This window comes from Lepidochelys olivacea, assembly GCF_965140295.1.
Source record: "Lepidochelys olivacea isolate rLepOli2 genome assembly, chromosome: 4".
Taxonomy (NCBI): Eukaryota; Metazoa; Chordata; order Testudines; family Cheloniidae; genus Lepidochelys; species Lepidochelys olivacea.
In genome coordinates, this window is record NC_140414.1 from 105,664,373 (window position 1) to 105,676,707 (window position 12,335).

General features: G+C 39.1%; 1 protein-coding gene across 5 annotated transcripts in view; it reads left to right on the top strand.

Annotated features, from left to right (window-relative positions):
- The window catches only part of RELL1 (RELT like 1), a 37,453-nt gene extending 26,488 nt beyond the window's left edge, over positions 1-10,965 (top strand). The window contains exons 6-8 of one of the 5 annotated variants that reach the window (XR_014711455.1): positions 366-592; positions 6,063-6,096; positions 6,807-10,965. Coding sequence is in view for 4 of the 5 variants with exons in the window: in XM_084627268.1 (XP_084483394.1) it covers positions 366-546 (181 nt within the window). In the remaining variant the exon portion in view is untranslated. The remainder of the gene's footprint in view (positions 1-365; positions 593-6,062; positions 6,097-6,806) is intronic. The other 4 variants (XM_084627268.1, XM_084627267.1, XM_084627266.1 and 1 more) reach the window with 4 other exon arrangements.
- The last annotated feature ends 1,370 nt before the right edge of the window (positions 10,966-12,335 follow it).

Consider the following 12,335-nt stretch of genomic DNA (forward strand, 5'->3'; position numbering starts at 1 on the left):
ACAGATAAATCCTCATTCTTTTGACTTTCTTTACAGTAAGTATCAAATACAGAAGATGCAGTTTTCCTTCTTGTTTCAGTTTTTTTGGCTTTTGGACTATTCATGATTGCTCAACCAATAGTGTAGTCTTGTTTTAAAATTAGAGATCTTGTTTCTTTTTCCAATAGAGGTAGGTATGGTCCAAACACTAGAGTTTGAGATAGGAACTCCCAACTTTAGACTTCCCTCCTGCTGTATTCTTGGAAAGCCCCTTTTAAAATATCTTGTTTTCTATCTATATAGTTGGGATAATACTTGCCTCATTGGGATGTTGAAGATTGATGAACCAACCTATCCTAAATGGGTTCTTGTATTGCTTGTTTCAGATTTAGAGTCACAAAAGTAGAGCACAAATCTACATCCAAAGAGCGGAAAAGCTTGATGTCTGTTAGTGGTGTTGAAGGTGTCAATGGAGAAGTGCCTGCCACACCTGTCAAACATGGATCACGAGAAGTTCCTGCCACACCTATCAGACAAGGAGCAGGCGGGAGAACTGGCACAGAATAACTGGTGGGTGCTGAAGATTATAGACTGACATGGAAAGTGGGATCTGGTGAGAGGGTCAGATATATTCTCACTGAGTTCTTTTGTTAAGATGTTAAATATGTGGCTATCCATATTCTAACACACATTGGTTAATTATAAAATGTCACAAAGAGAAAATACATCTACAAAGATGTATACACCACCTTTCAGTTACCTTGTCAAGTCTAACCAGACTCTTACCCAATTATTTATTTATATTCTATATTTAAGGTTTAAATTGAAATAAAATCCATTTATCTTTTATTGTCGCTTCCACAATCCAAAGAATGAAGAGGTGTAAAAGAACATCTGTATTTACTCATATTCTCTGTAAATTATTTCATTTCATTCCAGGTGCTGGTGAGGACTATGTCCTCAGTATAAAAAACATTATCACAACTGGCACTAACTAGAAAATACTTGGGCAGTCAGCAGAGGCATAAAGCACTGAATGGGCATGGAACCAAACTTATTTATAATGGTGGTTAAGACTTGCAGATCACAGCCTCACAGGAATATCTGAGATGTCTGTTGTTTCCTATAGTTTAAATGCTGCAGTTATTGCTTCTTGTATCAAATGGTGCCATAACTGTGGAATCTTGGATACCTCTGAATGGTGCACATACCTTGTTAGGAGCACCATTTCAAATTTTGGTTGGGGTGGGGAGGCAACTTTAACCATGATTCCAAGGGCTACTTAGGCACCTGAAAACTTTTTTTTTTCCAGATAATAACTTAGAAATTAGCTGACAAGAGCCCTGTATCTAATTCCTATATAAAGAAAGAAAAAAATACATACAAACACCAATTAAAGCCATATTTAAGTTTATATTTAAATTTAGAATGAGATAATACAGCAAGATATTCCCAATCCCAAAATTGGAATAGATCATCTGACTTGGAAGCATCCTACTAGGGCAAGTCTCCATGAGTTTATATTGCACCTACCTGGGATTCTAGGGGTGTTACTCTAGTACAAATAATAAGACTAGAAACTGACTTTAAACGGGAGTAAAACTGACATTTAAAAGTCACTTTCTCTTCTGTTTAAAGGCTATTTACTTTCCAGGAGGCTCTTAAACACAACACTGCAATGATTGAGTTGTAGTTCTCACAGGAGAATATGTAAAACCAAACACCAAGAAAATTGCACATTTTAAAGTTTGAGAAAAAATAGTCTTGTTTATTATTTAAAGTTTGTAGATATGTTTTTAAAGTTCCAGTCTGTGTTGAGACGCTGTACCTCAGTTTTGATTGCTGTAAAATGGGAATAATATTTGCCTGCGTGCCATATGGAATTATAAGGATTAGATTCAGATCTGTGGGACAGGAACTGAGCCTTCTTAGTGGTTTGTATGGTGCTTAGCACCACTGCGGACTTCTCCTGATTTAAGGACTTTGGACACTAGTGTAACATTCGTCAGCTGTTGAGATGCCTGCTGCTGGTAGCTGAAGGGGACTTACCTGGTGGGTGGGATGTCAGTGGAGTGCAAGTCAATATCTGTGTTGACCAGCAGCACACCCCAGTGAGCTCAGCACCTGCTGGCAGAATTTTCAGTGCAGCATGGGAACACACCTGTCCTTGAAGCTGCACCCACTAGTGGACATGATGGCTCTGGACCAGAAGGGTCTGTCTCCAACCTTTTCCCAGGAAGAGGTGAGGGCGCTTCCTGCTTCTCTGAGGGCAAATGGATCCCAAGACCCACTTATCTGCTCCTAGCCCCCCCCATCCTTCTTCAGCTCCCCTTCCCTCAGGATCCTTGCCCCAGGGTCTGTTCCTCCTCACTACTCCCTCCCTCAGGACACAGCCCTATGCCCTCACCTCTCCCTTCCTGTGGAGATTGACTCCCTTTTCCCACCCCACTGTACTCCTTCCTTCCCCAGGCTCCAGCACCCCCTGCTCCCTCTGTCCTTCCCCCCATCACCACAGGGGACTCTGTGCTCCCTCCTCCCACCCTGACTGACCCCTTCCTTGCCTGCTCCACCCCTAGGGGCCCTGCTCTTCCCAGGGGCCAACCCCTTTCTCTTGGGCTTGGGCCAGTTAAGTTGTCTGTGTCGGTCCTGCTGTCGTTTGACCCCAGTGGGCTAGGCTGTGCGAGCCCCTCATCTTCCAAGCCTTCAGACTCCGTTTGAATCCCCATCCTTGCATCCCATTGGAAGAGAGCGGCTGCTGATTAGAGGATGGGGCGGGATGGGTGAGCTACCACAGTGTAGAAAACTGACTGCGGGAGCCAGAGAACCCTGGCTCCTGAAGGAGGGGACCTAGGTGCATGTCATGGCAGGTAAGAGCTCCGCCTGGGGCTGGGGTGTGTGCCATGAGCAGACCTCCAGTATGAAACAGGTTGAAATGGTGCCCCTGCTTGTGTTGGTAGCTCTTGGCTTTTTAGTGGCTATTGCTGCAATGACCTACATAAAGTGACCTACAAAGGACTTCCATTTAAAAAATGGACTTTGCCCATTTTGCTTTTCTTTTGCGGTAAAATGGTAGCTTGAACACTTTTTTTATTTTAACTTTTTAAAAGTGTTTTTTCTTGCTTCCCATTAGAGTCGATCTCTGCCAGCTAACCTGAGGTGATAACTTGATTCTACACTAGGGATTAACCTTGATTCCTTTTCCTAGTCTAACCAAACTCTCAGTTCTCATCTTTGTTTCTTGACTCGGACTCTTGTTTCACTGGTTCTCCTGTCTCCATAAAGTCTTCCAGGATAAGACAAGGTTGGGAACACTTAACGTGCATGCAGGATTTTTAAGTTTTTGTTTAATAAAAAAGAAATCCGGGCTTTCTAATATATCTCATGAAGCAGCAAGAAAAGGACATACAACATTAAAGTAAAAATTGAGTTCCAGTACATTTGGAAGGTTACTATAAAATAGTCTTATTTCAAACCTATACAAAACGATACAGGAGACATGTTTTGTATTTCTTTAATCTTTTTGATAGCATAAAACTTGATAGTTTTGCGACTCCATTTGTTAAATAACAGTATTGCTGCATATTACCTGAGCTGCTTTCTAAAATTTACTGTATCTTTTAAATTTAAAAATAGACTGTACCCTAGGAATGCATGATACTGCTATAGCTTTGCGAGAAATTTTGAATGTCCATCTAAGGCAACCTTGTGTGTATTGTAGAATCTCCCATAGGATTTAAGTGGTTGCTCGCTATTGAAACAGAAATAATGTGGGTAGTGGCGGAGGGACTCAGTGGAAACTTTTGTAAAGTTCATGCCAGTCTGATATAACTGTTCTGTAAATCATCTGGGAGAGAGCCTAATCCAGTGTTAGGCCATAATCAGGTCTTGACTGATGGCTAAAACACTTTTCCCTAACATAGTTATAGACCCCTGTTTTTTTCTGTTAATACTGGCAAAAAGCTGTTCTAATATAAATTGAATCAAAATCCTATTTCACAGTTGTGTTTAAGAAAATTGAAGCAATAGTAACTTCAGGAATGTAACCTACATATTCCTTTTACTATCTCCTAAGAAAATATCCTGACTTACTGAAACTGAACAGAGATAGGTGCCTGTTCAGAGTTTTTTGTCACTGCAGCCAGTAAACATATGTTGATGAAATACATTCACATCTAGAGAATTTTGACCCTGATCCTCAGCTACAGTAAAAGGACTTCATGCAGTTGCAGGACAGGGAGGCGCAAAGGCATCGTAAAAGCTATGCACCAGCTGCCCACAGCATGAAGGGGACATTTCTGGCTGATAGAGATCACTGGGATATGGCAGAGGCAACTCTGTGCCCTGACATCAGCTGCAGGGTTTGGGCTGGTGTAGGGGCTGTTGCAGCATTGCTGTGCCACTTGAGGATTCCTGTATGCTGGGGGCATTCCTGCTTTAGGGCAGTTTTGTGCAGTATTGCCAACAGTTGCCCTAATATCCTTGAAGTTTTCCCTCTGCTTAAACTGCTTGTAGCCAGCATATTCTCAGCACTTTTTTGAAGTGAGCCCTGCAGTTGCACAGCTTAGGCTTGAGTGTCAATGCTGACTGCCTTCCTGGAAGTCAGAGTTTATTCCCAGCATAGCAATCTGTTCCACCAATTTAATTTATTTTGAAAGTAAAAGTTTACGTGGCATATAAGAGAAAATAAAATAAAAACTTTTAAGCAGAATATAAACATAACTAGTCTAAATATTGCAGATAGCATAGCAAGCTCAGACCTTGCATTTGGATTGCAATCTATTGGATAAAGAAGATAAAAACTTCACATGGTAGAAAGTTCAATATCTGTAGTTAGTGTCCTCCTTTCTCTTTTCCCCCTCCAATTGAATTCCAGTTGCCCTGTGGAGCTTTTTCTAAGATGTTTAAAATTTGTGATTAGCATGTTTGGACATTCTCGTCTGTTACCTTAAATGTAGACACATAACCACATAGTCTCCGTTACACCATATTTAATTAAAAAGAAAAGGAGTACTTGTGGCACCTTAGAGACTAACCAATTTATTTGAGCATAAGCTTTCGTGAGCTACAGCTCACTTCATCGGATGCATATTGTGGAAACTGCAGAAGACATTATATACACAGAGACCATGAAACAATATCTCCTCCCACCCCACTCTCCTGCTGGTAATAGCTTATCTAAAGTGATCACTCTCCTTACAATGTGTATGATAATCAAGTTGGGCTATTTCCAGCACAAATCCAGGTTTGTGGAAAATATTTTTGAGTGCTGTATGTGAGAGAGAGAGAATCACAGAAGAGAACCCCTTACAGTTTCCACAGTATGCATCCGATGAAGTGAGCTGTAGCTCACGAAAGCTAATGCTCAAATAAATTGGTTAGTCTCTAAGGTGCCACAAGTAATCCTTTTCTTTTTGCGAATACAGGCTAACACGGCTGTTACTCTGAAACATATTTAATTAAAATCCTAAAAACCTTGTGTAACTTCTTCCCAATCTCCATTAATACAAAAAAGGCACCTTCCCATTTCAAAGTATCCCTTTGAAGTTTAGCTATTTAAATTGAATACATGCCTGCTTCATCCTAAAACTAATTATGGAATCTGTTGTTATCTTTGACATTTTCTTAAAGGTATCTTCACACTTGGTAAGGCAACTCCCATCCTTTCATGTATTTATATATTTTCTACTCCATGCATCCGATGAAGTGGGTTCGAGCCCACAAAAGCTTATGCCCAAATAAATTTGTTAGTCTCTAAGGTGCCACAAGGACTACTCGTTGTTTTAGCAAGTTAATTACTTTTCCACCCTCAGATAACTGTTGTTTACTAGTTTCAGATTGACAGCTAACACAGTACTTTAGAGACAGTACTAACCTTACTAAATGAGCAACAAGTGCAGTTCATGTCAGATAGTCCATGTGCTGCAAGAAAATGCTAATAATTTTTTACTAGGGGAAAAAAAAAAATCTATAAATCACAGTACAGATAAACTAGATACAACCATAACAGGATGTATAGAAATTCAAAAGATAAGTAGGTATAATCATTGTCACACCCACTAATGAGTGTCATCTTAAACTTTCAGCACCAGAGCACCACAGAGAAGTGATATAATTAAGGTAGATATATATGCTCTTTGAATGTCTTTTGTAATAGATTACGCACTTGGTAAAATTCTCATCTTTGCACAGGACAAGGTTAAAATTTTAAGAATGTCATTTTACATTTATGTAAAAAAAGGCATTTTTCAAATTTTGAACATATAGAATCATAGGACTGGAAGGGACCTCGAGGTCATCTAGTCCAGTCCCTGCACTCAAGGCACGACTAAGTATTATCTAGCATTATCAGCATCCCTGACAGATGTTTGTCCAACCTGCTCTTAAAAATCCCCAGTGATGGAGATTGCGCAACCTCCCTAGGCAGTTTATTTCAGTGCTTAACCACTCTGACAATTAGGAAGTTTTTCCTAATGTCCAACCTAAACCGCCCTTGCAATTTAAGCCCGTTGCTTCTTGTCCTATCCTCAGAGGTTAAGAAGAACAATTTTTCTTGTTTGCCTCAGGTTTTCTGAGAACACTTAAGTTACTCTGATATGCATTAAAATTTTAGCACAGGTAAATCTGCCAGGTTCACTTAAAAAAACAAAAAACAAACTCACATTTATCTCTTTCCCTTTTTAAGTATAACTTCAGCTTTAAATACATAAATGAAAATTGTTCATAATAAATAAAATGCACCCTAACTAGCATCAGCACTGTCACAGATTCTGTACTAGGGTGTGTGCTCTACTACCATTTTCTGACTCCAGTGTCTTTGCCATCACCAGATGACCTATTTATGCTAAGGCAACAAGGAGGAAGAGAAAATGCACTGAGAAGAGGAGAAGACACAGAGTAAGGAATGGAAATGAACACTAAAACTCATGTGACTCTTCTCTATAGGTTGACTTCCTAAAGTCTGTTAGAAATATTGGTCTGTATTCTTGCTCGTTGTACTATGGATCAAGCAAATCTGAATTCTGTGGCAGGGCTCACCATATATTCCTGTGCGTAGGTTAGTTGTTCACAATCAGTTTGTTAAACCCGGCATAATGGAAAGGTATACATACAGGGGGTTTTTTCAGTTAATTGTAAGTTTACTTGTAAGGCATCTGCTATTGATTTAAAGTTCTGTTAATCTAAATACAAGGCAATTACTTAAATTTGAGCATGCTGAAAAAAGCCTGCACACACTATTCACTATATTAAACTAATATCTTGTGCTATCTTCTCCAGTCTGAGGACCCTTCTCCCAAATTCTTGGTTGTCTAGACAGTAGTGTGTGTTAGAGTAGCCTGTAAATTGCTTTAATCTGTCTTTGCCAGTGACCCTCTGGGCCCTTATAGCAGCCAGGAATTTGCCAGATACAGGAACATTCCTGATCTTGCACTTTTTTCCTCACCAGAGCCCCTCTAGCTGGACTTAAGGGTGGCCTAGGAGCTCAATGATCAGGAGATCATTCAGTGACCAGTTAAGTTGGACTCCGGATTGTTTTGTGCACTCAAAGTGGTGCAGGGCAGCTCCAATGTACCAGTGGATCAGGCCACTTGTTCATGAGTGACATTCTGTTGCATTGTCAACAATGTACTTAAAGTAACTTTTGTAAAGGAAAACCAAGTCTGTCAGTTTTATTGTGGGGTAAATAGTTTTGTTTCTGTTGCAGATGGGGTTTTTAGAAGTGTGTTTGATAACATGTTGCTGAAATTGAAAACTTAGGAGATGTACTATTATAGGAAATGTATTTATGTCACTGTAGCTCTTTATAGTTTCTGTGAAGGAATCTATGCAGGGGTAGGTCCTAAGCACTTAAGACTTGTAGCCAATAAAATATTTCCAGTCACTGACAGTGCTGCATCCTGTGGTCAGCAGCCTATTGGTTTGCCTTCATCTTACAAAGAAAAACGTATGTAACCCTTTGGGAAAGCAAATGTTCTTCCACCAGAACTTCCTAACTGCTGTGTCCAAATTAAAATATTTAATTAGCTTAGCAATGTAAACAATGGAAAACATAGGCAAGTTGTATTATATGGGGACAGCTTTATCCTTTATTTCCAAATAAGAAACTTATGGCATGGTGGCTGTCATGGTTACAGGGATAACAGCACTTTTGATCATTGTCTGGTCTTCCTGAGCCTCATGTGTTTACTTCCCATGGGGTGGTGATTCTCCCCCATTGAAAGTGGGGCATTGAATCAAGCATGCTTATGCCAGCAGGTCCAACTACATTCAGCACCTGCTGGTCTGTCTTTGGGAGCTTATTACCAGTGGCAAATACAATGACCAAACAGCCTTCTGAAAACAAAAGTATTTTCTATTCTTAACAGTTAGCAGCAAAGTAAAACATGAGAGAGAGGATTTTTAAACAACAAAAGGCCTACATGCTGTCTGTCCTGTCAAAGCGCTTTCACTCTGCAAGAGGATCCTAGAAAGGCCTAGCTTTGTCAGACACCATGTTAGGTGTCTGTGGGTGTCAGTCTGTTTCCCCTGAACAGCTTCCCGATAACTACCTAACTGCTGGCCAGAGAATCTTTTTAACCAGTCTTCTCACATTCCTGTGCTTGGACTCTGCTGCTCAAAACCAATTTGGTGGGCTCCATTGAAGGTCAAGCCCACCTCTTCTGAGCCAATTGCCCTGCCATTGTCTACACACACATACTTTTTGTTGAGGAATGTATTATCTTGAGTCATTGTTTTGCCTTCCTACTTGTTTTTTACAACAGCCTGCTATTAAACTAAGACAATATCATATAGTAAACTTGCCTGACAACAATCAAACATATAGCACACAATACAGTATTCAAATATTATTATAGAGCAGCCCCATGTCCTTCAGAGTGTCTGTCTCTGAAAATAGGTACCCTCAATCCATTTGTGCCAACTATTAAGCCATAATATCAGTGTCCTTTCTTATATTCATATTTGAGTGTGACTCATACAAAATCAGTGACTGTTAAGCAGTGCTAATTGTTGTTTGTGTCTGCTTGCCATGATTACCACTTTGCCTTAGAAATGATGTGTTTAATTGGGAGCATTTGTGATATTTTGGCAGACTTTGCTGTATAACAGAAACTGAAAAGTGACACTTTTGCTCTACTGCGTGCCTAACAAGAATACATATCAATCTGTAGCTTTAATGCATGTCAATAGGGATTGTACTAAATCATGAGAAAACTATAAAGCAGTTTAATCTGCTTCACAAACTTCTTGTAAATGTCTTTATAACTGATTCATGTTTTAAATAAATGCTGTGTTTTTGTAGCTGTGTCGGTCCCAGGATATTAGACACACAATGTGGGTGAGGTTATATCTCTTATTGGACCAGTTCTGTTGAAGAGAGAGACAGAAGTTGGTCCAATAAAAGATATTACCTCACCCACCTTGTCTTTTTAAATGAGTACTGTCCATCTTATTTAGTCGGAGTAAGTGCTCTAATTTTTTTCTTTATCTCTGAAAGTCAGGTTTCTCCATCAGCGCATGTATTGTTAATTATCAATATGTGTAACAGCAAAAGATTTTCCCCTGGCTATCATTTCACATGCCCCATAGGTTGCCACTTAAAGTTCAGGAATGAGGAATATTGTAGCAGTATTGCAAAGCCCAAAAGCTCAAAAATCATGAGTTAGGCTCACCAAAAATCATGAGATTATGTAAAAATAATAGATTTGATGTTTGTTTGCCTTCTGCTCTTTGAGCCTTCAGAGTGCATTGGAGGTCACATATTGAAGCTTTCTCCCTAGCCATGAGGGCTAGAAACTTACTTTTTCTTTAAGAATGAAGGCTGAAATCATCACACATCCCTTGACTCCAGGAGCTGGGGCTTAAGGAAAACAATTATCATGAGACTCATGAGAGTTGGCAACACTGTATATAGGGAAGTTTACATTGCTGACTGTGCTCTACTTGATCGGTAGGTGGCAGATGTAGTCCAGAAATCTCAGACCTACAAGAGAAACCAATTATTTTTGTCAATTCTAAATAAAATTAAGTCTTTTAACAAATGTTTTATTTACAGTTTTCAAGATCGGAGTTCCAAAAGTAACTTTTATTTGAGCCCGACTGCTATTTGGGAGTAAATACAAAGATTTAATAGATTTTTCATTATTAGTGTAAATAAGATATATTCCTTCACTCAGATTTAACTCAGACTACCAATATAATCTTAAAACTACTAAAAGAGATACTTAAATTGATAAATCCTTGGCCTACTGTGTTTTCCCCTTATGTTTGCAGATTTCACTCTTTTCATGAACAGCTCTACAGCATACTAAAATGTATGCAGAAGGAATTTAAATCGTGCCAGTATATTAATTTCAGAATTCCAGGATATCGTGAGAATAGGTAACTGAAGTGTACATATGTGACCGTATTTTTAATATTAAAATTACTGGATGAAAATGTGGACTCTAGAGTAAAAGTTGTTTTGTACTTACACAGTCAACTAAGCAGTTGATTGTTTTGAATATGAAGATGTGCAATTGTAGAGTATCCCAAAACCTGAGATTTTATTCTGATGGGAGCACATTTTAGTAATATGTGGCTTAACACTGCAAGTAAATATGCTCAAAAGAGTGAAAATGTTTAATATATATGCTATTTTTTACTTAATTTAAAATTAGTTGCTATTTTGATTCCATTAGAAATATGCAGAATTTTTATCCAGTACATTAACATGTAAAATCTTATTCGTTGAGATTATCTAGTAATTATTTAACATGAATTTCTAATTATGTACATAAGGCTGATGTTTGTGGGAAGTAAAATGTGTATTGCCACTTTAGAAAAAAAATGTGGTAAATGTGTGATCTTATTGCATATAAGTGGTACAAACATTGCTGTCATCAAAAAAAAACAAACAAAAAAACAAATAAACCTAAACTTCATGAAGTCAGTTTTTCTTAATCTTGGACATCAACTGTATTTTTAACAATATGGTTTGTATAAGACTTTTGTACTACCAAAGTAGTAAAAAAAAAAAAATAATAATAATAAACTGTTCCTAAACTCCTGTGTGTTCCTGTTTTAAAAAACCTTAATTCTTAAAAATATATACATGCTGTGTATTTGTAGCTGTTGTGTTTGCACTATAGTGAAATTGTCAAGCTCTGTGGGGTGGCAAGGAATTTATGCCACATTTTCACTTTTGCAAGAGCTGCTTACCTTCCAGTGAAGGACCTCCTGGAGATCCTTTTTTGATCTATATTTAATCTAGGAAGACCGATGACCTAGCGCTTTAAACCAAAGATTTGAAGAATCTGTGTCAAATATATTAGGTGTGCACATTTCTCAATTTATTTTTCACGTGTAATTTTTTTTGCCGTGTTTACAGATGACAGGAAGCTATTTGAATTTGTTGCTTCTCAGCCTGGCCTGCAGTGAAGTTACAATGTTCTTTGTCACATTGCAATCTCCATGACAGCAAGCTGTAATAACTGTTATGACAACTGTACAATTATGACTTCATTGCAGGGTGGATCAGGAGGAGACCCAAAGCAAGTTATTACTGGGGTTAACCCAGATTGGGTTATCAATATGCCACCAGGATAGGTATGTCCTGCAACCTTTGCTATTTTATATAAGTGTTTCTACCTGCATCATGAAAACAAGGCCTTTTTCAAGCTATTGTGAAGGGTTGTTTTAATTGAGTAGTGCAGTCCATGGTGCAGGATGAGCCATTTTCCTTTTGTCTCAATCTTCTAAATGTTGGAGCAGCCCAGAAAAAGCTTAGCCCCAGAAGCACAACTGGACTTTGTGTTGCAATGCCCAACTTTTAGGTACCAAGAAAAATCACTGAAATTCACAAGGCCTGAGTTAGGTGCCACAAAAGCCAGCATCCTAGGCAGCCCCCTGCTTAAGTGAACCGAAAGGACACATCCCTTCTGTCTGTACTGCTAAGCCCCCCCTCTCTCTGGAATTTAGGCACCTAAATCCAAGCTGTAGATGCTTCACTCTGCTTGGGATTTACATCCGGGAAACCCTCACCCGGAGTTAAGTGACTAAGACATTCTTTGCAAGAAATGGCTGGAGGAGGTGATGCTGCAAATGCCTCCCTTATAACTTTTAGCCCAGTGTTTAGAATCTTCACTGAGGATGTGGGAGATGCAGGTTCAGTTCCCTCCTCTGTCTGAATGTTGGGGGAGGAGAGAGGATTTAAACAAGATTGTTCCCCTGTTCAGGTAAACACCCTACCCACTGGGATATGGGATATTTGAATGTGAGTCTCTCCCCATCTCTCCTGTTGAAGATGTTCCACTCCGGATAAATAATCATTGGAGCAGGGGGACTGGACCCTGTGTCTCTCACCTCCCAAGTGGGAGTAA